We start from the raw sequence: 27,167 nt of genomic DNA on the forward strand, positions 1-27,167 counted from the left end.
GGTTAGTTTCTGTATTGAGCGGTCCCTGATAGTTTCCGCCTAGGGTCCCGAGGCATCTTCTGCTGTATCGTGTATACGTGGTGTGTTTACTTAAAGGAGAGGGCTACGGGGGGCAGAGGTGGGCCATTCCTTATTGGGAAGTGGGTTTAGTATTGGTGGTGGTTGTGAAGAGGCATTTCGGGATCATCGGTCACTTTTCACAGGTAACGCGTGTTTATACCTGTTCTGATGCACACTCGGGGTATTTAATATTTCTATTCCATTGCGGCGCAAATGACCCTCGCCTTCACCTAATGGGAATAATGGAGATTGTAGGTCATTCTGGTTTTCATCCATTGATAAATTACCAATGCTGTTAGTAGTCGAGCTCATAGAGTATAGAATGCTGGTTCAATTAAATGCAAAAATAAAGAAAATATCTTCATTGTGAGCGGACATCAAGAAGGGGGAGGGGGGTTCGCTCCAAACTTGTGGTGTAGCTGGGGGGTCCGTTCACTGGTTTAAGCAGGTTGGTCAGGTACAGGGTACCGTTCCTGCTGCTATTTGAAGGGTCTGACAAAACTAGAACGGAACTATAACCAAAAGCGCGTTGCATGGACAGGGTCCTGCTCATGAGCGAGAGATATAAACGATATATTCCCCCTGCTGTTGCTTTAGCGGCATCGGGAAGAGGGTATATATGGCTCACCTGCTATGACGTTGGATACATGGGCACAAGGAAACCTCATTGACCGCTCGCCCTCAACGCCGGTGCTGAGGATGGTTACGAAATATTGGGATTTTCAACAAGCTGTTTACAAGTCTGTTCCCTGGAGCTACTCGGTTCGATTTTAGAATGACGTGCTCACGCTGCGGCTTCTTCCGATCTTCAACAGCAAGTCTTATGCCCCAAAATGTATTGGATTTTGTGTTCTATCGCTGTGCCGGTTCAACCACATGGAGTTCATCCTCAAATAGCACTAAATAAAACTTAAAATAAATAAAAAAAACATTAAGCGGGTAAACATTACGGAAAATGAATAGAGAGGCCAAAACACACGTCTGCTCTGCTCAAATATAAAACACGCACAATCGTGCACGGACCACGTGATCACGCAGAGCAAGATTACAAGCCTATCTACTCCCAGAGAGGAATGGAACTCAAAGGGCCGAGAGCGGTTTCTCAGGTCAGTAGATGGCCGCACGCCTCTTGAGGCTGATAATGCATGATTTAGAAGACCTGCCCTTTACTACAAATAATCTATTTCTCCCCATGCGATGCCTTCCTCGATATTAGAATTATACACAAAATCAGTATCCGCTCAGTTTTTAAGCCCCCCAGGGCATTGACCGGCTATAATGCCTCCTAAGCAGTGACGGATTGTAATCTTTTTTTGCTATTTTAGCCTCATAACGTTTCTCGGCGTTGTGGGTGCAAGCGTCGGCTCGGCCATCAATGATATCTGCCCGTTTTCTTTCATTTTGCCACCAAAAAAAAATAGAGCCGCTCGAGGACCCATAGAATGCAAACGCGTTCAGAGGGAAACGTGGCGTGAAAAGGGAACAAAGGAGACAAATATGTCCAAAATTTGCGATAATAAAGAGAAACCTGAAGGTGATGCAAACCACTTCTCTTGGGAAGCTTACTTTGCGGGCAATCCACAAGGTTTCTTTCTTTCCCTTGGTTGTCGCCCATCGCCAACCACACTAACACTCAAAGGTGGCGCCAACACAACATCCAGTGGTACTCAATCTTTCCGGGTGACAGAGCGGATATAGGGTAGTGTCTGAACGTTTATATTGTTTTCTGCCCCCACCAAAGGGTGCAGGCGATTGAGCATCGGAAGCAGGTGGAAAGTGAGATATATCACCCATGGAATGGGGTCCTAACACAGTAAGTCCCAAGGTCATCAAATAATATTGCAAATGCTTTACCGGCTTCCATCACATGGATGCACTTTTCCATCTTTCAGATGACTCGGAAACCGGTGATGATTTATATCCCACTAAACACTTGTGTTACCTACTCTAAAAAAATAAAATATAAATATCGCAACATGGAGATGGTCCCAAAAACACAAGGTCTGTTACCGTTTGATTCTCTTTTAGGCCTTTAAGCTCTGCATGGGTTCGGAAGTCCATGAGCCTAAGCTTTTAATTTACGGCTGTTTGGGTCATTTTAGATCTCGTCCTGCTTTGGTTCCATGGAGATCTTGTTTTTTTTTAATTGATATGCCTCCTTATTGGTTGATGATACGTTGGGACAATATTTAAGAAATTGTTACGCAAGCTTGGAACTGGCTTCATCTCCCCAAAAACATCCTTCAAATTGTGCTACTAGACACTTATTGCCAATCCTATTGCCAAAAGTCGTACAATCGGCTCTTCCACTCATTCATAAAGATGGCGAGGCTGTTGATTTGTGGGGTGCCCATTGCTGAGATCAACAGAAGCATTAAAGGTCTCACCCTAAATCAATGGACAGTCCCCGCCATTGTGTAACCCCAAGTTCCTCATGACACAAACATGCCCCTTTTGGGGGTAACATTAATCATTAATCCCCATCCTCGCAACACCGACTACACATACATGCAGATAAATGTATTATTTGGCCAGAAGCTTCTCTATTTGAGCCTCAACCTACAGGAGCCCCGGACAGCTTCTTTGTGAGTTTTCCATTATGATGGGACCGTGTTATAATACGTATGGGCGCAAATTTAGCCAACAGCCGGGGTGGGCATCATATTAGCGGACTATGATATGACGACGTGTAAAAAGGAGTGTGACGCAACAGCACCAAGATACGCCGTAAACGGGACGTCACCCGGAACGGGTTCCGTCCCGGCGAAGCATGAAACATCGGGCTCTGCCTTGTTAAGGATTACATTTTCACTAAAATTTTGGACTTTAACCCTACGAGTGCCATTAAAGTAACCATCACATTGCCATTCGCTGGCCTTCAAATCCAGAATAGATGGGGCTCTTTAATTTTGCCTCAGCGCCCCTTTAGTGTTGCTATGTATGACATCCCCATGGCTCCCGGTTACCGCCGCCCGTGCCCGCCATTCCGTGTCAATGCCGGTAAAAATACCAAGCCGCCGCTCCACTAAGTGCACAATTACACGTTTATTTGACTGAATAGTCCCCTTAAACCCCGCCGACACACACAGGATGACATTGACATCCTCCATTTCGGTCACACCGGACGTCACTCTGTGCGCCTAGGCTCGGGCGCAGGGCTGTGACGTCACCTGGCCGGTAGGAAAGAAAGAACATGGCTGCTGCAGCTCTACTCAGAGGGAACCTCAGCAGGGCATTGAGAGCCTGGGGTCGCCCGGGGGCAGTGCGGAGCCTGGCAGGTGAGGGTATAATGAATACAGGTGGTCTCTATGATATTTGTTACGCACCGTTAAAGAATTACCCCCGGGTTTGGCGCACACGTGGTCTCCAGGGTAAGAGGGCAGGTTGTCATGCCCCATGGGGGTCAATCTGCTCACCAGCAGGCACATAATGACGTTCTTTTCCTCCCCATCTATTCTCTTTCCTGGGGCTTTCCATTAATCTGTATCCACTTATAGAATTAATTTATATGTTGTTATTATTATTAAAAATAAAATATAAAAAACACCAAACCTCTATATGCTTTTTAATTTTATTATTTTGGGGCACAACTCCCATTAATCCTAAATCTATTGTATGCAATCACGTGGGCTTGATTTATATTGGACTTTTGTTAATATCAGTAATAGTTTTATGAGCTTTGTTTACTGTCTGTGGACTTCAGCCGGTACTTCTGTGGCTGTGCTGAGGAGCATGGGAGTTGTAGTTTCCTGAAAGTTACCCGCTGGCTGCCTGTTGTGTGTGTGTGTGTTGCACAATCGCTTAGTTGTGGCAGATCCCAGAAGTTAATTAATTTCAGAAGATTTTTAAATGTTACAATATAACATTTTCTTTATCTATACATAAATTTGTGTACTGCAAGGAATTATTTCCCCTTGCAACTGTTATGCTGCTTAGACATTATATATATAGATATAGAGATCTTTTTGTCTTATTACCGTTGCTGTTTTTTTGGGGTACCTAGCGGGGGAGGATTAGAGGTATCAGTCACATGGAGACACTGTTCTGTAAATAATGCAATCTGCAAACATTGCACCATGCTGGACGACCTCTGAGCCAGGACAAGGTCACAGACATCACAGCGGGTGTGCATCCTGCATCTAACCCGCGCGGCCAGACCCTAACACAGCAAGGCTGCCCTGAAACACTTCGTTATAATTATTATTGTTTTATATAGCACCGTCATATTCTGCAGCGCTGTACAATGGGGAAACAGGACAGAAGTAGTAAATAACATAAGAATTTGACAGAAGCGAGGGCTACCAAGCTTACAATCTACAGGACCGAGCCCTTCCTTTACTTTCCACGTCTCTGCCTAAACGTAGCAGTAACACGCCGATGTTTATATTTCTATTAAAAGAGAGAATATCCTTCCTTTGAAAAAAATGTCTATGAACCTCAGTCCCTTCGTGTCCATGTTTGCGTCTAACAATGCTCTTGTCCATCAGCCGGCTAAGATCTTGAACCGCAAAACTGGCGCAAATGCGGGTTGAGAGCACTGGTGTTAACCCTTTGTTGGAGCGATGAGAATGGCATCTGTAAAGTAGTAGGGATACTTCAGTGATATCAACTTTACTATTATTAACCCCTTAAAGACAATGGGTGGTCCCTAAACCCATTGAAAACAATGCATTTTGAGCCCGTACATGTACGGCTTTGTCATTAAGGGGTTAAAATGAATAAATCTTTGCGTACGGCCCTTATAGAAAATACAGACACTGATCTGTGTAGAATTTCAGAGCTTTCTCTTTAGTGTGGATGTACAGGTATTTTGGTAAGTGGTCCACTGCGTAGAAACCAAAGGGTAAGGAAATGCCCCTTTTTTTTTTTAATGAAATGTGGGCCATGTCTGTTTAACGCACTAATCGTTCTTGACGGACTGCAAAACAAAGTCCATTAGTGGTAAAATGAGACCGAGCTTAGACTCGGATTCTACAAGTGACCCCCTACGTCACACTCCTGTGTTGCTTTTATTACAGGATCTGTCACCCGGTGCCCAGCGCAGACTTGGCACGCATCGCAAACGTCGCGGGGAAGCTTAAGTACCCTGAGCGCGGTGGCCTGTCGGAGATACACGACTCAGACGGCCGAGAGCAAAGAGGAGGAGGTTCTACACCAGATCATCTCCGACACAGAGAGCGTGCAAGGTGAGCAAATGTTCCCACGATCACTCTTATCGCGCTCGGTAAAGCTGCCTGTAACCTTTAATACTGTCCGCCCCTGAAAGTAGTTACAGAATTACGTTTATTTTTTTATGTATTTACAGGTTCTGTGTCAAAGCATGAGTTTCAGGCGGAAACCAAAAAGCTCCTGGACATTGTTGCCCGCTCGCTATACTCTGAGAAGGAGGTAACTTTTGTTAAATATGCCGGGGCTATGGGGTTCTCTCCAGCTTCTCCCGTTAAATGATTTCACGTGTTGCCTGCTGTGTGTGTCAATGAAGCGTGGAGACGTTTCTGTTTGCGCAGGGTTTCTTTATGTTGCTTATCTTGTTAGGTCTTTATCAGAGAGCTGATTTCAAACAGCAGCGATGCTCTGGAGAAACTGCGTCACAAGCTCACACAGCTGGGGAGCGTCCTGCCCGAGATGGAGATTCACCTGCAGACAGACAGTGAAAAGGGTACAATCACCATACAGGTGAGACGGACGCTCGCGGGTCTCTGCTATTGCTGTTTATAGAGGCAAAAATAATACAAATTCTTCCCGGTTTATTATGGGTTCTGTGTATGACCCACACAATCCCGAACCCAGAAGTTTAAAGTTGCCGTGTGTCTCCCAGCTTCCTTGAGTGATCTCATAGGAACTAAATCAGCAAATTATCCTTTCCAATCCGACCCTGCCATAAGATGGCCCTTTAGGTACTTTGGTGAATACCAAAGGGGAACCTTTTTATCTTGGTCTGTTAAGGCTCACTGTGTCTTAATGAACAGAACATTCAACCTCATGCTTTCACATAGCCCCAGAAGGGTAAAATAACAAATATATACTTTTATCACTCTGTATTGTTACTTCTACCACACCATCACAAACCAGTTTCTAAGCCCCTCTCGTTTATCATGCAGCTCTAATGCTCGTTTTTATATAGTGCCCAGAATGTTGTACTTGTGTTCAACGTTATCACTAGTCTCTCGATAGTGAGCATGGTGAGTATTGCTTACTGAGTGTAATGCAGATTGCTGCGACGTGGAACGGTTATCTCCTGCTTTCTTACTGTACAGATACATCTTCAGCGCTGAACAGATATAGATCTGTTGTGTGATATGTGCTGAACTACCCCTGCCTGGGGGGGTGAGGAGGCAATTTGTGGGAGACTGCAGGTGTCTTATATCTCGCATTATTCTTTATTCTATAGGACACCGGAGTGGGGATGACACAAGATGAACTCGTCTCCAACCTGGGCACCATTGCACGCTCTGGATCTAAGGTAGGAGCTGCAGAGGCTCTCAACTCGCTATTAAAACGATTTAACCCTCACAGCTCCAGCTATTTTCTATTTGATCCATTTTTGCATTATTAGTTTTTGTAATTGCCGTATGTTTCTTGCTCCAGGCATTCCTGGAGGCTCTGCAGGGTCAAGCCGATAGCGCTGGGAAGATTATCGGTCAGTTCGGTGTGGGATTTTATTCTTCTTTCATGGTGGCAGACAAGGTGGTTGTCTACTCTCAGTCTGCCGAGCCAGGGAGCCCCGGTTACTGCTGGTCTTCAGATGGGTGAGTCCAGAGACCTCATTGATGATGTCTGATCTCGGTGTCAATGTGTTCGCTGCACAAGACCATTTGTTCCTTTCTGACTTACAGGTCTGGTGTCTTTGAGCTGGCCGAGGCTGCCGGCGTGAAACCAGGAACAAAAGTCGTCATCCACCTGAAAGAGGACTGCAAAGAGTTCTCCAGCGAGGACCGAGTGCGAGGTGAGTCACAGAGATAGTGTGTACTTGAGTATGGGACTCATTTCCGTGCTCTCCACCCTGACATAATGAAGGGCGTTTGGGTATTGTGGGGGCCAAACAGAAGTGAAATATGCCCCCACTGATTTTCTCTCCCCTTTCCTTCCACCCTGCAGAAGTGGTAACAAAATACAGCAACTTTGTCAGCTTCCCTGTGTACCTGAATGGCAAGCGGATCAACACCCTACAGGTGAGTGGCAATAAACCGGAGCTCTTTAACTCTGTCTGTAGGGGACCCGAGTAGTGCGGGCTTACTGTCTCTCATTGGCTTATTTAAAGCAATCCCCCTAAAAACAGACTATTAACTTTTTGTTTGCGGATCATAGGAAATGCTGCACCTTCCTCCCATTTGCGGTTGTTTTTCCTGTGATACATAATTGGAGTCATCACATTATTTCCTTTTCATTTATTTTCTTTGTTTTATGACTTCTGTTCTTCTCTTTTTCCATAGTTTTCCATTTAGGTAACAAAGTTCTTTTTCTTCATGTTTTTTTAGGCTCTGTGGATGATGGATCCCAAGGAGATTGGGGAATGGCAACACGAAGAGTTCTACCGGTTCATCGCCCAAGCGTATGATAAACCGCGCTATACTCTGCACTACAAAGCAGATGCGCCTCTTAACATTCGCAGTATCTTCTATGTGCCTGAAATGGTGAGTCCCAAACTCTTACCGGGAACCAGCATCTGTATGCAGACCAATGCTTTCAGACTAAGAATTTAAGCTTCCTCCTCTCTCGTCTACAGAAACCTTCCATGTTTGATGTAAGCAGAGAGCTGGGTTCCAGCGTGGCTCTCTACAGCCGCAAGGTTCTGATCCAGACCAAGGCTGCGGACATCTTGCCAAAGTGGCTGCGCTTCCTGAGGGGTGAGGCCTATATGCAAACTGCATGTCGAGGGTGTAGAACGAGTTGTGTGTGAATGGATGCGGGCAAGTCTTTTTTGCTTATCTGTATTATATTTTAGTTCAGTGCAGTGGAGAATTGTTTTAAAACACGTTTTCTTAACCATAACTTTCTGTAATAAATGACTACGATCCGCTATCCTGAAATCTTCCACTTATTGGCTTCTCCAATTTCTTCCCTTCCTTCTCTGGTCTTTTTATCTGCAGGCGTGGTGGACAGTGAGGATATTCCCCTGAATCTCAGTCGGGAGCTGCTGCAGGAGAGCAATCTGATCAGGTGAGAAACATCTTGACTCATCTCAGTGATCTTTAGAACTGAAACGTCTTTTGGCCGAGCCAGGAATAGTGATTTATCCTGTAAATGTCCTATTCTCCAAGAAAGATTTATTTTTTTTCCCCCCACTTTACAGGAAACTTCGTGATGTGCTGCAGAAACGGCTGATCAAGTTCTTCCTCGATCAGAGCAAAAAAGATCCAGAGAAGTATAGCAAGTTCTTTGAGGACTATGGTCTGTTCATGCGCGAGGGTATTGTGACCACGGCTGAACAAGAGGTCAAGGTGAGACTTCATCTCCGTGGATCTGGAGATTCCCAATCTCCTTCTGGACATTATGACATAAGTCCTGTTATGTAGACTACAAATACTGGCCCAGCATCATACAGCGAATGGCTCGCCATTACCCGGCATTGAGACACGTCCTTTGTTTTCTCAGGAGGATATCGGGAAGTTGCTGCGCTTTGAGTCCTCTGCGTTGCCTGCCGGCCAGCAGACCAGCCTGGTGGACTATGCTAGCCGCATGCAGCCTGGAACACGCAACATCTACTATCTGTGTGCGCCCAACCGCCACCTTGCAGAGCACAGCCCTTACTACGAGGCTATGAAACAGAAACAAACAGAGGCAAGTAACCCGCGGCTGCCCGGCCTGATATCTTTTATTGCGTTGCTCATGTTGACCTTTATATTAGACCTCTGGCTCACAAGTCCTGTTGATCCCTGCTTCAGGTCCTCTTCTGTTACGAGCAGTTTGATGAGCTCACCCTGTTGCACCTGCGAGAGTTTGACCGCAAAAAGCTCATCTCCGTCGAAACGGACATTGTTGTGGATCATTACAAGGAGGAGAAGTTTGATGACAATAAGCCAGGTATTCTGTCTGTTCGAGGGGCTACCTTGGGGAAGGGGGGGGTCTTTTCCATCTCATCTCATCTCTTCGCTCTCCCTCCCAGCTGGCGAGCGTTTGACTGAGAAAGAGGCAGAGGATCTGATGGCATGGATGAGGAATGGCTTGGGGACCAAGGTGACAAATATCAAGGTAAGTGCGAGTGTTTGTCCGTATATTATGTTGTGTGGTCTGTTGGCTCCCTTCCTGCGAAATACCAATAATGCGACATCTTTAAATAAATCTCTTTAACAACCTACCTCTCTGTGAAGGTTACGCCGCGTCTGGACACCCACCCCGCCATGATCACGGTGCTGGAGATGGGGGCAGCCCGACACTTTCTCCGCACCCAGCAGCTCGCTAGAACCAGCGAGGAGCGCGCTCAGATCCTACAGCCCACATTGGAAATCAACACAGGGTGTGTATTCCTGGAATAATGGGAAGGGTAATGCCACCTCACCAGCGCTCGATATTAAAGAACTACAAAGACAGGGAAGTTCCTCAGGGAAGTGCTGGCTTTAAAGTTAGTTACTGGTTTAACCTTGTGAATGCCAGAGGTGTGTGCGGTGCCTTACACTTTGCACTATGGTGCACTTTTGCCGTGTTGCCTTTGTATACTGGAGGTTGAGGTGCGAGCTGACGCAGCCATTCCTTTCCAGGCATCCCCTCGTTAAGAAGCTTGGGCATCTGAAGGACTCTGATCAGGACCTGGCCAAACTGCTGCTGGACCAGGTGGGTGATCACATACATGCGTCTAGATACGTTTTCAACACGTGGACTTGTATAGCTGCATAAATACCATCAATTATCTGACATAACATTGAGTGAGTTATCTTCCCGGGGTCATTTTGCTGACTTTTTGACATCTCTCTCCTCTGTACAGATTTATGAGAACGCAATGATCGCAGCGGGACTCAACGACGACCCTCGGCCCATGGTTGGCCGTCTTACCGAGCTGCTAACCAAGGCTTTGGAGAAGCACTGATTGTGCGCTTTGTGAAGTCCATGGCCTCTCCCAGGCATCCCTAGATCAATCGCATATAATTCCGAGTGACCTTTACGGCTTGGTATCTGCATTCTGCTGACGCCTGCTTCATATACCTGCGATATTTCCTATGGAAAAATGACTTTAAATGTAAAGCCGTTTACATCTTGGAAAAGCAACAAGGAGTGAATCTGCATCGTGTTACTCCTAAGGCGAGCCGTCCGGCACTAAAACCCTAAAGAAAGAACGTTGGAACGATGGGTTCCCGATGGAGCGGTTTCTGTGCTTGTCTGCTCGCCTTAGGGGGGAACTCAATAAGAGATGCTCTCGTTTCCTAGTGAGCCAAAATAAAGTTGAACTTAACGGTCATTATATATGTTACAAATGTAAGATAGAAATTAAAAATTGATGTTGTGTAAAAACAAATTGAGGTCTATATGTCTTATTTTTCGGCACCCTAAATACGGCTGTGATTTATTTATTTATTGTGGGGGAGGGGGTTAAAAAATGTTTGAACTGCAGGTACCCATTGCTTTAATACTTTGTGTTTTATTCCTTGTAAGAATTTTTAAACCAAATAAGAATGAGCAGAACTTGTATGAAGTATAAGGGCTGCTTATAAATGTATATGAAAAATATGTATATATATTTAGATAAAATGGCTTTTTTTAAATGCAATTTTAAATAGAAATTTAAAAATTGAATAATTGCGTAAAGAGACATATCCTATTCCAATTAAAGTCAAGTAAAATTGACTAAATGTAAAGCCGTTCACCATTCCCCATCTTAGAGTGAATCTGTATGGTATTGGTGTTACTCCACAGGTTAGCCGTCCAGCGCCGAAACCTTTTAAATAAGAACTCTTTGATAAAGAACGCCGTGCGCTCTGCATCGGAACGCCGGGATCCCGATGGAACTCTTCCCGAAAAGCTTTGCTGCTCCTCTGTCCCCCCTAGAACACAATAAGGAGTTTATCTGTTTTAATCTAGAATTTCTGTGCTTTAAGTAAATACAGAAGAAAATGGCGGCGCGTTGGCAAAATCAAGAGTTTCTTCAAGATCAGGTTTCTTTAGAATAAAATAATTAAAAAAAAAAAGCAGTAAAGAATCTCCATTGATTGTATTTCAAGGCAAAATTCTTTTGGGAGAGAGCAGGGGAACGTAATTTGGACGGACGCAACTCGCGGGGTGACAAAGGGGTAAATGCGTGGGGGCATATTCTGCAGAACCCACCCCCCTGCATTGACAAGGGACATATGGAAACATAAAGGGACCGTGCAGCTATTACATGCTAAGTTCATACGATGGCTGGGATGTCCCTGTAACCGCAGGAGAGAATGTAAAGATGCTGTTCCACTTAGACAAAATACCGATTGCTCTATTCATTTAAGGAATATTTATCAGATTTTTCATGTTTTTATCTTGAGGTTTAGTTCCACAGACACACTAGCCGTGTCACGTGATATTTAATACATGAGATATGATGTTCCTAGCGCCGCATTAATACTTTGGGAAGTTAAGTATGTGAGGGTACGTGGAACATCACCTTTAATGGGGAGGAATAATCATGTAGATACAGAGAACATGAAGTTAAGATAGCTTCTCCCAAGATGGGTTTATTTTTATATTTTTCACATGGCTGCTTTTAGTGTGTACAGCATTTAAATATCTATTCATGTATGAATAGGGATTCTTGGCGCCATAATTTTGAGGGCCCATCTAACGTTTTCATGGCCATTGTGTAACGGGCAGTATAAAAATAGCATAAAACCCTGTTTATTTTACACCTGTAGGTGTGCTGCCTGCATTAGCCTTTCTGTATAAACAACCCTGGGCTTCGGGCTTGAAATGGCCCTTAAATTTAAAGAATCGCCCCAGTGCGGAGCCGAGAACTAGCTGACGGAATCCATTTTCCTGGAGACCGATAATGATTGACGTTTCTAATGACTCCACCAAAATGGTTCCTGACATGAAAGCTCGCAGGTATGGGCGTGGCGGATTATGCAAAACACCGAGGGGCGGTATCGCAGTCGCGGTAGCGCCCCGTGGGTGTGTTCTTGTTTGAATGCGTAATGACGTAAGTAGGCGCGAGTTCCGGATCGTAACGTACAGAGGTAGGAAGGTAAGAGAAGTAGGGAAATAAATGGGAGGAATGACGCGGGGTGTGAGGGTAGTTACTGAGGGGGAGGGCGGTTTAGTGGCCCCCAGACCGAAGGGTAGAGGGCAAGCAGTGGGGAAGCCTGCTGGGCAAGGAAGCTATCATTATACCGCTATTTTTATTGTTCAATTACCCCCCCCCCGGCCATGGCAACAAATAATAGTAGAATTCCGTTAAATTAAAAAAAAACAAAAACCTGCGAGTTCTCATTTATACAAAGGCTCCCCAGCTCTGTGCTGATATTTTTATATTTATTATCTTTATTTCTGCTTAACTGCGAGGTTGGTAGAGACATGAAACAGCCTCCCATCAGAAGTGGTAGAGGGTAATACAGTGAGGGAATTCAAACATACATGGGACTGGCATATGGTTCTGAAAAGACCGACGACTGATTAAGGTCTTTACAGCAGGACAAACTGGGAGACTAGAGGGCCGAATGGGGCCGATCTGCAGGCAGCTTCTATGTTTCGAATAGTTCGGGTTACGATGATTATCATTATATATTTTTTATATATAGCGCCAGCAATACCTGCAGCGCTTCTTACAGTCCCTACATTCAAAGAGTCGGACAAAACTCGAACGAACGGTCTAAGGAGGGCCGATACTTTAGGGACAGAGGGCTCGGCTCGCAGGCTGACGATCTAGATAAGAGAATATTTCACAGTAATACCGTGTGTGGATTTATCTGCGTGATTCTGTGTTTAGAACGAGGCGTGTGATAATTAGAATGTCCGCGTTCCCCTCGCCTCCTCATTGGCTGTTTCCCCCAAGAAGGCAATGTCATCAGAATTAATAATTTTAGTATTAAAACCACGTTTTGTGGCCCGAGTATCACAGAGCTGGGAGCTGTCGCTTCCTCAGAGACCCCAGTGGGTTTTGTTACAAGGGGGTTGCTGCTTGTGGGGTTTTTTATTTGGGGAAAAATACTTGAATTTTGGTAACATTTGCGTCCACTGGTTAAAAAAAAAAACAATGTCACCGGACTCTTGGAAAAGTCGACCAACATATTTCCAAGAGTCGCACGTTACGCGTGAAAGAGCCGCGCGCTTCTCAGCCGCCCCTGGTGCGCAAATGAATCTTTCCAAAAATATAAAAAAACTCTAATAATGATTAAATTATCAATATTTATGTGAAAAGAAAAATACACACGTTCTCTCTTTCTTTCTCTTTTTTTTCTTTTCTCTTTCTCCCCCCCCCCCCCCCCGTGTTCGTTATTAACGATATCTGATTTATTACACTGCTGAACGTGTGTCTGTCCGTACTCTGACGTACCGGACGTATTCACCAAGACCGGACGAGATCCCCCAACCGCTAACCATTTTTAATTAGCAAAATATATTAAGAAAATAATACAGAACAATATTTTATATATGGATCTGAGACCCCCGACAACGCATTTTAAGCCCAGTAGCCACACTAAGGAAAAAAAGTTTCTAATAACACTGTTTTAGTGGACTTGACAGCGATCATGTGATGAGAATGTACAGTTTAGTGGTCGGCGGATTCTGGGGTAGAATGTATAGAGTGGCCTTGATTGAATGGCTACCCAGCTGGCGTTCTAGCCGAGGGGTTAGGGCCCTAATAACCCAGCAGAAGCAGTGGCACTGAAGGTTAAAAAAACCCTTTATGATAATAAATCGTCTGTTTATCCATTTATTACAGCTGCCCTACAACCTACATGCTACTTGTTATGTCCTGTCTACCCGTTGTACAGCGCTACGGAATTTGATGGCGCTATATAAAACAATAAATAATAATCTCACGCCAGGGGTTACGGGCAAATCACCCACAGACAATAGTGGATATTTCCAGCTAAGATTTGTCCTTTTAGGGTCCAAGTGATAAATGCGCTGTATCGTCCTGTTAGTGATGTCGTGGTTGAGCGAGAATGGATGCGGTGCGCTGCGCACTCCTTACGCGATCTTACGGGCAAATCGAACCATTTAAATGCCACGTCCTACGCTAAGCGGCCCTCCTCTGCCACCCTGTGGCCACAGGCTGTAATGGCATGTATTAGGCTTTCATTGCTTTGTTCCAAAGCCATTGTGTGTTTATGCAAACTTTGAATGAACGTTACACACATGATACCTATCAGAACATGTGATAACCGTAACGTTAACCCCCGCCTTTTCCACCTGATGTTAACACCATGTCTGCAAACCGAGGGGGTGACATACATTACATTATTATTATTTATTATTATTTATTGTCTTATATAGCGTCATCATATTCCGCAGCGTTGTACTCATATGTCCTGAATAATAAACAAGTGGTTTAGTTGGGGGGGCTTGCTAGATGTACCCTGTAGTGATGCGCACATTTTTTCATCTTGATGGCTTTGTGTTTGAAGTTTTTTTTTGTGTAAATTAATTTTACCGGATTTCTTCCCAGATTCTCATCTCTTGGAAACGGCTGCTTCTGTCTGATGATGGAGAGGTGACGTAAGAGCCTGGTCTGCCCTGTCTTCTGCCCCTGAAGTCGTTTCTCTCCGGCCCGACCTCCAGCAAACATTCAGCAATGGTTGATTCAGACGATGAGTTTACAGAACTTTGTTCCAAGCTCCTGAAACGAGTGAGGAAGAACAAACCTGAGGAGCCCCAGGAGATCCCTAAACCCAGCGCCGTAACCAAAAACAGACTGAAAAAGACCAAATCATCCGTTGCCAGGAAGCAGTCCGGGAATGGGGGCAGAAAGAGAGCAGACCAGGGCATTGAACCAGGAGGGAATGTTCAGAAGGCCAGCGAGAAGCCATGGGAGAGCAGCAGCAGCACAGAGAGGAGCAATACAGAACCACAGGCCAATGTGGGCCTTCCAAATGGCAACGCTCAACAAAGTATGAAATCACCGGTTTAAGGTTTTATGGGGCAAGAGAAACCTTGGGTTCGGTCATGTGACTAGGGGGTTCATCAAGCAGCATATGGATATAACTGTTTACATCAGTCATTATATTAAAGGGGAATATTTCTCAACTTGGACACAAAATCAAGTTCTGTATACAGTGATAACCCCCAGTGCTGTATACATTAATATACCCCCAGTGCTGTATACAGTAATATAACCCCCCAGCGCTTTATACAGTAATATAACCCCCCAGCGCTGTATACAGTAATAACCCCCAGTGCTGTATACATTAATATACCCCCAGTGCTGTATACAGTAATATAACCCCCCAGCGCTTTATACAGTAATAACCCCCAGTGCTGTATACAATGATAACCCCCAGTGCTGTATACAGTAATATAACCCCCAGAGCTGTATACAGTAATATAACCCCTAGCACTGTATACAATACTATAACCCTGAGCGCTGTATACAGTAATAACCCCCAGCGCTGTATACAGTAATATAACCCCCCAGCACTGTATACAGTAATATAACCCCCCAGCGCTGTATACAGTAATATAACCCCCCCAGCGCTGTATACAGTAATAACCCCCAGCGCTGTATACAGTAATGTCTGTCGGCATAAACAAAAACCTAGTTTTATCAAATTTTGCTCCAATAAACTCCCTTTATCTGCAGACCTGGAGATTGTTTGCAGTCGTGATGTTTTGGGTGACTTTCCCGGCTCGAACGCCACACTGAGCTGATTGTCTATGGCAATTATAACTTCATTAGAAGTCTCTTCCTGCATGGACTTTCAGTAGTCAGAGTGGTAGGGCTAGGTGATTAAGAGTGAGACATTCTATTGTTTCCCACAGGCAGTATGATAAGGAGTTGGGGGGGTTGTCTAGTAGATCGGGGTCCGATAACTGGGCAAGAACTCATACAAATGGCTGATATGCAGCTGTCTGGAAACATTACATTATGCAAAAAAAGATCTTTAAAGGTAAAGTAAAACGCTGTAATATGCTGTAAACGTGTTTTAGAGACAATAAAGTAACACGTTTTTGTTGTTTTTGTTGCGATATCCTATTCTCAGCCTGTCTTTAATTTTCAGGCGGCGATGGCTCAGAAACGGTCAGATCCCAGGAGATGCTGAGTGTAAAACATCTGGTTCTGGAGAGGATGCAGCAGTTCAAGAGAGCAGGTCCAGCTCGCATGAAGCTATGCTCTACAGAGGACGATGGCACTGAGTGTGAGTGACCGCGTGGACTACACTCCATGTGACACATGCAGATGCTTTACTGATTACCCCCAAAAATACGTGATATATATTTACTTATATAATCTGTTTCCTGGCTTGGGTCAGTAGTGCCTGATATCTGTACATTCACACGGTGCGTTCACGTTTAGCAGATGAATCCATGTTACCCTTTTTTTTTTTTTTTTATTGATATAATTCGGAGTGTCTCCCATCTGATTGCTCTTGCGCAATTCTCTATCCCCCTATAGCGCTACCCTCAGTAGCGGAGGCTTTGCAAGACGACGGTGCGCTAAATACTGCTCTGCCGATGGATTTCAGGGGCCGGCAGCGTTCCTTGGAAGACGAGGGGCTTTTCTTCTGCCAACTGTGCCAGAAAGACTTGACAGCCTTGAATAGTGCCCTGCGGGAGCAGCACGTCAACAGGTCAGCAGAGGGGGATTTAAAAAAAAAATAGCTGTTTTAATTTTGGCAGCCTTTGTAGTTTACTTTTCATTTTCTATGGCTTTTGCACTAGTGTTTATTTCTGGTGGGCATCATTTTGTAATAATGATATTGTAATTAAAGCGCGCTGCCGCGGGCCATGTCATGCAGCTTCTTCTCCGTTCGTACATCTGCGCAGGTGCCTGGACCACGATGAGAGTGTGAGCAAAGTGGCAGAGCCTCCTTCCGTTCCCAGCTGCCCCCTGTGTGGCAAATCCTTCAACACAGAGAAGAGCCGGGCATCTCACCTAAAGCGATGCGCTGCCAAGCTGGATGTACCGGCGCATGCGCTGCTTCAGGCCGTCCAGAGGCAAGCAGCGGAGACCGCAGAGCCCACAACACAGTGAGTATGGCCACACTTTTCACACTCAGGCATTATCGATGCATCAAAAAATAAATCAGAGTTAAGTAGAGCAAACTTTTGCTGTTTAACCCCTTAAGGACAATGGGTTGTTTTTAAACCCATTAAAAACAATGCATTGTGAGCCCGTACATGTACGGACTTTGTCATGAAGGTGCCCACTGTGGAAATGCGAGGGCTTTTGTCTTGCAAGCTGTGTCTTTGGGCAGTGCTGCTGCCATCTGCTGGTGAAACGTGGCTCTTCACAAATAATGTTAAAGGGACACTCCATGCATCAGATGCGCTTTAATGCAGATGAGAGTTTCATGGTCCCTGTAAATTTTCATGCTGTTCCCCTCATACATGTTTCCGCCTTACCTCTCAACTCTTGGCCATGCGCGGGATGCCTTCGGTTGAACACATCTCCCTGCAGCCTCTACCCCGCTGAATTCCCCTTTGTTTTTAAATAATGCATATGAAAATACTCGCAGAGAATTAGGGTTACCTTAATATGCATTCTTCTTTAGTAGGAGTGTCAGGGACACTAAACTGTCCCTTTACATCATGGACATCCTTTTTTGATTTTAATGGCCATGCTGGAGCACTGAACGTATCACATAACCCGTCGCAGATTGCTTTCTAACCAAGCTTTTTATGTATACCTTTGTGATTCTGTGCAGTGTGACCCAGGCCAAGCGGAAAGCAGGATCCAAGCAGAAGGGACCCCCAAAAAAGAGGCGAGCGGCCCAGCCGGGTTCAGAGGTGGAGGATTTGCTTGTTGCCATGGCTCTCTCTAGGTCTATGCAGGAGGACACGGCAGTGCCAAGCAATAACAGCGCTCCGAGGGCCACGCGGCCCACGGAGAATGCAGTGCCAGGTACAGTGCCCCGCACCCAATACATCATAATCAAAAAACAACCAGATAAGCAGGGGGTCTCTGGGTACAGAGGGACGCCCCAAGTAACAGCAGGTAATAAATAACACCAGATGATACTCCATAGATTATATGGCTAAGATTAGTGGGCTCTGTCCTGTGTTTGCAGAATTGCAGGTTTTGTTCAGATCGGGGGTAACGTTCACACCTTATTTTCGGGCCAAATCGTTTGGGAAGCCTCTGCTAGCAGGGCTATCATTTTATGTTTTTTTTTGTGTGTTTTAGTGAAAAAGGCCCATCGGAAAAAGAAGGACAGACCTGCTCCCCTCCTGCTGGTTCAGGATCCGCAGGCCCCTCTGCAGAGGCTTCATGAGAGGATGTCTTTGCTTTTAAGCGAGGAGTCTAAGTTAATCAACAGCATCAAGCTACCTCCAAGTCGATTCTGGGACTTGCAGGAGACTCGGAAAGCAGCGTGGAGCTGGCCTCGGCAGGACGAGAAGCTGTGGGAGATCAGCAACATGGTGGAGAACATCGATCCTCAACACTACTATACCAGGGAGCTCAACCCCCCTATAACACCATGGAGACCACCTCTGGTAAGTAGCTTTCTTCAGTATGGAGGCCAAGAGAAAATATACAATGCGTGTGAACTTCACTTCCCTGCCTGCCCATAGACCCTACCTGTAATACTGTGACATTGACATTGAGTATGGAGCAAACAATCAGATCCCATATTTCCAGTTGTGATTGGGTTGTAACGTTGTGATCTGGGAGAGCTTTAGACTGGATAGTTAGCCCTCCCCTCCAAACCCGGGGTTTGGCTTTTATTGTATAAAATCACATAAAGATCTTTTATCTACTCACAGAAATTGCTCAACTCACAGCCACGCACAGCGATGCCCACCCAGCCTGCATTGACCCCACCTTGTGCCATCCACACTGGTAAGGAGCAGTCTGATGAGACCCCCTGCAGGGAAGGACAACACATGTCCAGCAGCCAGAAAGACAGACAAGCTTTACTTGACCTGGCGGAGCTTGCGGGAGAAGGCATGACGTTTACTCAGTGGAACTTAGGAGCTGGCCTTGTTACAAACAGGACAGGTAATCTCTCAATAGTCCAAAATTGGTGTTTTCCCTCGTCTGGCCGTATAAATCAGTTTTTTTTTTTTTTTTACAGGAAGAGAATCCACCGACGAAATCACGTCGAGTGGGTTTGTCCCGTCTCAGGAAGAAGAGCCTAGTACCCACCCGCCGTCCACTGTAAGCACAAATCAATTTCTTGTCTTTATTGACTTGGATGCGTGAGTCCCCATAACGACCTTGCTAGATCCAGAGCTGAACTGATGCGACGTGTTATGGTGATATGACTCGGTTTAGTTCTTGAATGAAACAGATACTCCTCGATGACATTTACCAATTTTCCTCTTTATTTTCTGAAAAAATAGGCATTTGTGTACAGACAATGACTGTCAAATACTTGATGCCATAATCTATGGAATATTCTACTTCTGAAATAGCACATTTTGTTAAGGATTAAACCAAATCAAACATTTTGTAACATGATAAATAATGATTCATGGAACGTTTAGACGTTCAGGCGTCCATTCTTTCTGATCAGTGACTGTTTAATTGGGGGAGACTATCATGAAAAATACTTGCACAATGTGTGAATGCTGCAGGTACCGATCACTTTCATTACTCGTAGAGCTGTCTTGTGTCCTTCTCCCATTAAAGCTCTGCCCTTTGGTGCTGCCTCATTATATCCCTTACTCAGCCGAGTTTAGAAGTCGTTTGCCGAGGCATCAGGAGCGACACAGAATTCAAACGATAAAAACAGACAGGAAAATCTATGACAGACAAAGCTCTACTATGTTCCAAAAGCTTACACCAATGTCGTTATATCACTTTTGTTTTGTGACAACTTCATTTTAATTGTGTGTGTGCTTTTGCTTAGATATCCTTGTGTGTGTTTTCAGGCCCCGCAGGTTGCCTTAGCAGCGGATTTTGCTCAGATGGTGAATAACCCTCACCTAAGCGATGCTCAGTTGCAGACTGACTGCGGGGAGGTGCTGAATGTGCACATGTTCGTGTTGTACGCCCGCTGTCCTCTGCTCGTGGAAGCGGTAAGACGTGACATTACGCCATCTGCCTGCATAACCTAACACAAAGTGCCGATCACTGCTATCCCTTATAAATAACCAAAGCCCAATAACCAGTACGGTACTTACTACAACCCCCTTCTACCAGCCCTGGACCAAGTGAGTGTTTCAGCTCTTTCTTGTTGCCCAATATTTGCTAAATGTACCTTTTAATGTCTATGCGATGTACTGGGATTCCTTTACTCTTAAACATCTGTCAATTTAAAGTACGCCTTCCCTGGCAATCCTCAAAGTCAGAATTTAAATGCCCTCTGGTTTAACATTGCAGTTGAATCAAAAAGTGCTTTTTTTTTGTATATGTTCTGAAATCTAGGTACACTCTGAAGGATTCTGGGTAGATGAAGCCAGCACGGGCCGTGTGCGGCGTCTTCTCCTGAACGATGTGTCCGCTGAAGCTGCCGTCTCTTTTCTGCGCTTCTTGTATTCTGCCTGTACCGCCATCCCTACCCGCTGCCTCGCACACGTATGTGAACTGGCACGCAGGTAGGCCCTCTCCCAAATCTCTCCGTCGCACTCCCTTCTTGCTGTTTGCGCCTTTGTGCTGAACCTGTCTTCTTGTGCAGGTTCGGGGTGAATATTCTTATAGACGTCTGCGATCGCCTTGTTCATGAAAACCACAGTGCTGAGCCCCAGGCTGTTACAGATGAGGATGATGGGGGAGCTCGAGCCGAAACATTCCAGGAGCTTTTAAAGTCCATGTGGATTGATGAGGAAGAAGTACTAGCGGAGCTGGAGGACGAAGGATTAGAGGAAGGGAAGGTGGACAATGAAGGTGTAGGAGAAGGGGAGCTTGAAGAGATCTATGAGTTTGCAGCCACTCAGCGCAAAGGGATAGAAGAACAGGACACGGAGAACAGCAGCAGTGGGGAGACTGAGAGCAGACCGCGGGGCCTAGAGTCTGAAGACAGTCCTGTAGAAAGAGAAGAACTGACTACTAAAGCTGATAGCCCCCTCTGTACTGCCTGGGACTCGCAGGTCTCTGTGCATACTACTCCACTTCCACTTACCCCATCTACTGACCAGGTGGTGGTGGTGAAGAATGTTCCTCTACGGAAATCTCCTGCCTGCGTTACCAATGGCAACATGGAATCTTCTCCTAAACTTGGCCCATTAGCTTCCCCTGTAAACTCGTCAATTAAGTCATCGCCTGGCCCACAGGCTTCCCAACTGCCCAATGCAAGCTTCCCAGCATCCTCTGTTTCCCGTCAACTCTTCAATGAGTCTACCCCACCAAGGCAACTTACTTCCCCGGGGCGACGTCGAACTGCTTTTTCAGCTGTCTCGGTGAATCTGAGCAAATCAGAAGACGCCAAGAAGCACCTGTGTATCCAGCACAGCCCTTTGCAGTTTGATGACAGCTATGAGCGCATGTTTTCAGACACCTGTGGAGAATACATGGAGCCTTCTGGAATATCTGCAACAGGGGGCTGCTCAGCTTCATCTCCCAGTGGAGAACAAAGGCGACAACTCAAAAAAAAAGCTGCGTCCTCCACTCTTCCCCCTCTTCCTCAGATTGGAACTTCTCCTGACTCCCCACTTTACAGCCTACCGTCTCTCGCATCTCCTCCCAAATCGCAGCCTCTCAGCATTTCATCTGTAACACCTCCACCCAAATCCCTGCCCTGCAGCTTACCCTCTTTACCCTCTCCAACCAACTCGCAGCCTCGCAGCTTACCCTCTTTAACCTCTCCAACCAACTCACAACCTCGCAGCTTACCCTCTTCAACCTCTCCAACCAACTCGCAGCCTCGCAGCTTACCCTCTTCAACCTCTCCAACCAACTCGCAGCCTCGCAGCTTACCCTCTTCAACCTCTCCAACCAACTCGCAGCCTCGCAGCTTACCCTCTTTAACCTCTCCAACCAACTCGCAGCCTCGCAGCTTACCCTCTTTAACTTCTCCAGCCAACTCGCAGCCTTGCGATTTACCATCACCATCATCTCCATCCTGCTCACAACCTCTTAGCCTATCCTCTCTAGCATCTCCACTGAAATCACCCTTACGTCACTTGCCAACTTTGGCATCGCCGACCAACTCCCGGCCTTGCAGCTTAACCTCGCTCGCTTCTCCACCTAAATCCCAGACGCGGAACCTTCCATTGGCAGGTTCTCCGACTAACTCTCAGCCTTGCAGTGTGCCCTCTTCAGGTCCTTCACCCATATCCCAGCGGTGCAGCCAACCTTCTTTAGAATCTCCACCTAAGCCTCGGCCTCAGAGCTGGATTACTCCAAACCATGGTCCTTCTTGGCAAACCACTTCCTCTCCATGCGCTGCTACGCAGGATCCAGAAGTTATTCTGATCCTGTCATCCGATGATGAGTCTGAGCCTAGCGTGAAAGCTGCAGACAATCCTAAGAGCGGAGAAGACAACGAACGTAATGTGTCTGGGGGCATTCGAGAATCCCCCATTAACCTCGGAGCAAGGAGGAGCAGTGAAGGTTTTGGCCACTTAGAAACGAGCAGTTGCACTGAGACATCGTGGTTAGTACCTGCTACTCCTTTACCAAACGCAGCAATGTCGCTGACATCTCAAGTACAGACCTCTCGTCTGCAGCCGCCATCGGAAAGCACGTCTGTCTGTATCCCGGCTGCTCCTCACTCTGTGTCTCCAGCAAAAGCAAACTCTCTTTTGTCTTTTGCTCAACCAACACCAAAGTCCTCCCGTGACCCGATGACCTCCAGCCGATCCGCCACAGGCCAACAGAAAACCCCAGAACTTCACAGCAGTTTTGTTAGCAACGGTTCTCGTGGCCCGTCTTCTCTCCCAGCGTCCCCGGCTAACAGCAGCGTGTTTGAAGTTGGGGACAGCGAGGATGAGGCTCCCCTGTCAAAGACACAGCCAGAAACCAGTAGCCATAGTTTCTACATCGACTACGAGCCTCCTATTCACATGGAGGAAGAGTTATGGTTCAACGGAGAGGAAACCCCCAAAAGGCCCGATTCCTTCCCAGAGCCCAGAAGCCCTTCTCCGATGAAGACCACGGTGATAAAGAGCCCAGAAATTGGGAATAACGATAATTCCGTAAGTAGAAGTCCAGAGTCCGTCACCCACGGAGAAACCCATCGCTCCCCTGACTTGCAAAGCAGCCGGCAGAGCTTCCTGAACTCCCAGCTGTGGGATGAATGGGAAGAAGACGAGAGGGACGATCTTCCTGCTGTATTACCTTTGGCTCAACGGCTGAACAAGGTCCCGGACAAAGAGAAGGAACTTAGGACTCCAGGTATGTAACATACTTACCAGGTCACAATAAATGTCTCAGTTGTAGTTATTTAAGACCGAAGTGAAGCTCTTTCGGAGAGTCTTGGTAGAAATAACCTCCCCATGTAACTGTTTCAAGCATTGTTTCTTCTCAGTTAGCATTGTGCGCAGGAGAGAGTTGGCGCCGAAGGTCCCCATCACCCCGTTACCACATTATTCGGATATGGACAGCCCGATTCTAAAGAAGGAGTTGAGCAGGTGAGTCCTAAAAATATTTCATGGAGTACAAGGACCGGGGGTGGATTTTTGCTCTTGGGGACATTATTAAGGAGCTAGATTAAATGCTGTGTATTATATGGATTTCTCACCAGTGGGTGGCAGTGATATACATTATCTCTGCGCTCACAATTTACTGGGTGGCAGCAAGGAATGCAAATCAGCCCCAAAAGAACTATAAATTTGGACTTCAGCGCTGGTAACCTGTTTTTTCTTGGTAAATGAACGTTGTCTTCCTCTCTTACAAGTTCCCCCTGTGCAAAATCCAAACTCATGGAGCTTCTAGGAGCTGTAAAGGAGCCGGGGGTTATAACTGGAGGTGTTTACATGGGTTCTTCCTACTGTTCATGGCCGTGTTTAATGTGATCTTACATGTGAAACGTGCTTAAAAAAGGTATAATCTCCTCCTGTTTCTTAGGTTCGGGGTACGAGCTCTCCCCAAGAAGCAGATGGTGCTGAAGCTGAAAGAGATCTTCCGTTACACACACCAGGTGATGAGCTCAGACTCTGAAGATGAGGTCCCTTCTTCTCAGCGCCGTCGGCAAGATCATGGTGGCACATCGCAGGCTCCGAGGTACCCCGCCGGCACTAAAGGCCAGACAAGCCCCCAGGCTCCGAGGCGTAAGAAGCTTGCAACTGTGTGCGGCGCCAAGGAAGCGGCCGTCGGAGAAGAACGGCCAATGGCTGCATCGCAGGAGTCCACCTCGTCCTCTGCGGCTGCGAGCGACACCTCCTCCTTATCCCAGAGGTAATGCCAAAAACTCATAGAACGCAACCGCATAACAGTTTTTGTGGGATAGTCGGTTTTATGGGCAGTATGGAGGGACCTCGTGCGTCTCTCTCTCAGAAATCATGAGAAGAGACAACAGATATCAGATCTCCAAACTTTATAGTTCATACTTTACCTTTGTTAGCGTTTGTAGCGTCCTCCTTTATCCAACTTCCGTTCCAATCCATGTTATTTATGTAGAAAACGATCGATGCCGGGACTGTGTAACAAAACGTCGTCATGCCGCTGAATCTTTTTATAGGAGGCGGCTCCATTGTATGGACTTTGAGAACTACGCAGGCACGCAAAGTGTCATGCAGAGCAGCTGGAGGAGGTAGAGAGAAGACGAGCCCGATAGAACGGGTTAAAATAGTAAGAAATTTCATAGAGAAGAATTTTCAGTCGCATTCGTTTCAGATTCAGAAATTAGCCAAATTCTACAAATAAAATTCCCTTTATGGCAAATTCTTTTATTTTGGGTTGCTTTATATCATAAGCCAGGAGACGGGTGCAGCAGGTAATCTAGAAATGATATTATACACAATATATAGAACATTAATAATGTCTCGCTGCTAAACCACGCCACGCCAGAGCAGCAGATACTCGCAAGTAACAAATTAAATCATCTGTATAGATTTTATTTGCCAAAATAACTATTTCATGAACATTAGAGTGTTTTTTTTTATTGGGTAAACGTTCCTCGGGTAGTTTTATTTATTACCAATCAAACCGACTCTGGTTGGAGTGGCTTTTTTTAAAATGTGGTACGAAAAAAAAGTATCATTTCCCTATAAGGTACTTTGCGTTTCCTGTTATTCTTCACATTTTAATTTTACTTCCCACCTCGTTCGGATTTGTATATTAGCCGGACGCGATCCGGCCCCCGCAATCAGATCCCACACATATAGGGAACGGATAATGGCGTGATGGCCAAGGGCGTGAGGTCGCTCAGTATAAATTCAGGTTCAGCCATGAAGAAGTAGATCTCACCGTATCGACAGCAGGGCTGCAGTCTGACAGGTAGCAGGGGCTGCAGCCACCACGGAATTCAGGGCTCCAAGGGTCTCGGTCAATGGTGGCTGCTCCTCATTTCATGGACCCATCGTCTTGTGGCCTAATGGGATGGCGGCGGACACATACAGTGTGTACAGCGTGTAATATGTGGTAGAGGCCATCGTCTCGTGTTACACTTCCACATATTGGTTGATGAGACTCTGCCATATAAAGGGATTCTTTTCTTGGCATAACCTGCTTCTTCCTCCTCTCCGCAGCTCCGCCGGCAATGAGTTCGAGACAGCGTTTGCTGACGAAGAAGACGACGAGCCGATAGCCGCTTCGCAGGAGGCCGGCCGCCAAGCCGCCACCACCGAGGCCGTCAGGCGCTTCATAGGAGAGCGTCCCGATTTATACAAGCGGATCTTACTCTACCAGCCGCTGGAGCTGGGAGCCGTCCAAGCGGAACTCAAGCAGAGCGGGATCAAGATGGCGGCAGGGAAGCTGCTGGACTTCCTGGACGCGCATTGTGTCACCTTTACCACGGCCGCCGCGCGCAAGGAAAAGAAGAGCCGGGGACGAAGGAAGGGGGCGAAGCGATACTGAGCTGTGTTCTGGTCCAAAAAAAGAGCATGATTGATGATTTAGCATGTTGGAAATACCCCCGTATTATTATGTATGAGACTATTGGGGTGGAAAAAAATGTATGGATTTTTAAATTATCAAATGTTTTACGTGTTGTGAATTTTATATGTAATAAAATAACTAATATGTTAACAGTCTGCGTCAGACGCCCGATTCTATGCCCGTTAAACGTGTTTGATGGAAGCTGCTGGACCATCAGTTGAATTATACCGGGGTACTCTGACACCACCCAGATGCTTCCTATACGTTGGGTCAGCTTGTGGTGAAGGATGATGGGAGTTGCTGTCACTTGGAAAGCCACTGGGTGAGAGAGATGATGTTTCTCACATTTATTGTCCGAGGCAAAATGTGTATTTGGCCTCGTATATATATATATAAAAAGTGGCCTCGTCGGCATAATGCGTCCATCGCATTGGTTACTATGACGACAAGACAGCATTTGAGGCTTTGCATCAGAATCGCCTTATAAAAAACGCGTTTTTCTTTTTTACATGTATTTTTTTTTTACTGAAAATATAATGCAATTTACAGAAAAAAAAATGAGAAATTAGACAATAGTAACTTAACCCCTTGGGGTAACTGGTTGTCCTTAACCCCATTAATGACAATGCATTGTGAGCCCGTACATGTGTGGGCTTTGTCGTGACGGGCCACTCTCTTCACGACAAACGGGAGCAGATGTTTGCTCCGCGGCAGCCGCGATACAAAGTGGAATAAGTCAAAGAGCTGCCGCTTTCTCACATCAGGAGCCGGGGAGCTGCAAGAGGCGCACAGCATCCGCCGGCTGCCTGTGAATGATGAGAGTCCGGCAGCTAAAGACGTGTTAACGCGCAGATCACGTATATAATGATGAAGCTGCCGCGCGTTCGCACAGTACGGCTCGGCTGCTCTCCCACAGTAACAGGTTGTGTGGTTTTGTTACTTCCTGAATGGGACCTCTGAGTCCTGTGAAAGAAATAAATATGTGATGCTGCATAGGGGGCAACGTACGGAACAATACTTTTTATTTATATATATATTACTGTATCTCGGGCCTGATTTCTGGGCACAAATGGCTGAGGGTCACTTGGATTTAAGCTGCCGCTCGGCGGTGCACCAGGTTACC

General features: G+C 46.1%; 2 protein-coding genes across 2 annotated transcripts; both read left to right on the forward strand.

Annotated features, from left to right (window-relative positions):
* The first annotated feature begins 3,192 nt into the window (after nucleotides 1-3,192).
* TRAP1 (TNF receptor associated protein 1) lies at nucleotides 3,193-10,510 on the forward strand. The gene is made up of 18 exons (XM_053470821.1): nucleotides 3,193-3,338; nucleotides 5,079-5,246; nucleotides 5,366-5,448; nucleotides 5,596-5,736; nucleotides 6,452-6,523; nucleotides 6,649-6,809; nucleotides 6,897-7,006; nucleotides 7,159-7,232; nucleotides 7,539-7,694; nucleotides 7,787-7,907; nucleotides 8,151-8,220; nucleotides 8,354-8,501; nucleotides 8,656-8,841; nucleotides 8,946-9,084; nucleotides 9,167-9,252; nucleotides 9,372-9,517; nucleotides 9,759-9,831; nucleotides 9,983-10,510. The coding sequence occupies exons 1-18, from the start codon at nucleotides 3,254-3,256 to the stop codon at nucleotides 10,082-10,084; spliced, it is 2,121 nt and encodes a 706-aa protein (XP_053326796.1). The 5' UTR covers nucleotides 3,193-3,253; the 3' UTR covers nucleotides 10,085-10,510.
* Nucleotides 10,511-12,157: 1,647 nt separating this feature from the next.
* Nucleotides 12,158-26,200, forward strand: SLX4 (SLX4 structure-specific endonuclease subunit). The gene is made up of 15 exons (XM_053471667.1): nucleotides 12,158-12,205; nucleotides 14,633-15,074; nucleotides 16,182-16,319; nucleotides 16,577-16,751; nucleotides 16,948-17,151; nucleotides 17,829-18,025; nucleotides 18,308-18,618; nucleotides 18,889-19,123; nucleotides 19,200-19,282; nucleotides 19,999-20,145; nucleotides 20,495-20,664; nucleotides 20,745-23,401; nucleotides 23,535-23,637; nucleotides 24,074-24,403; nucleotides 25,696-26,200. Exons 2-15 carry the CDS (start codon nucleotides 14,759-14,761, stop codon nucleotides 26,021-26,023), a joined length of 5,394 nt encoding a protein of 1,797 aa, XP_053327642.1. The 5' UTR covers nucleotides 12,158-12,205; nucleotides 14,633-14,758; the 3' UTR covers nucleotides 26,024-26,200.
* The last annotated feature ends 967 nt before the right edge of the window (nucleotides 26,201-27,167 follow it).

The sequence above is a fragment of the Spea bombifrons genome, chromosome 7 (assembly GCF_027358695.1).
Source record: "Spea bombifrons isolate aSpeBom1 chromosome 7, aSpeBom1.2.pri, whole genome shotgun sequence".
Taxonomy (NCBI): Eukaryota; Metazoa; Chordata; class Amphibia; order Anura; family Pelobatidae; genus Spea; species Spea bombifrons.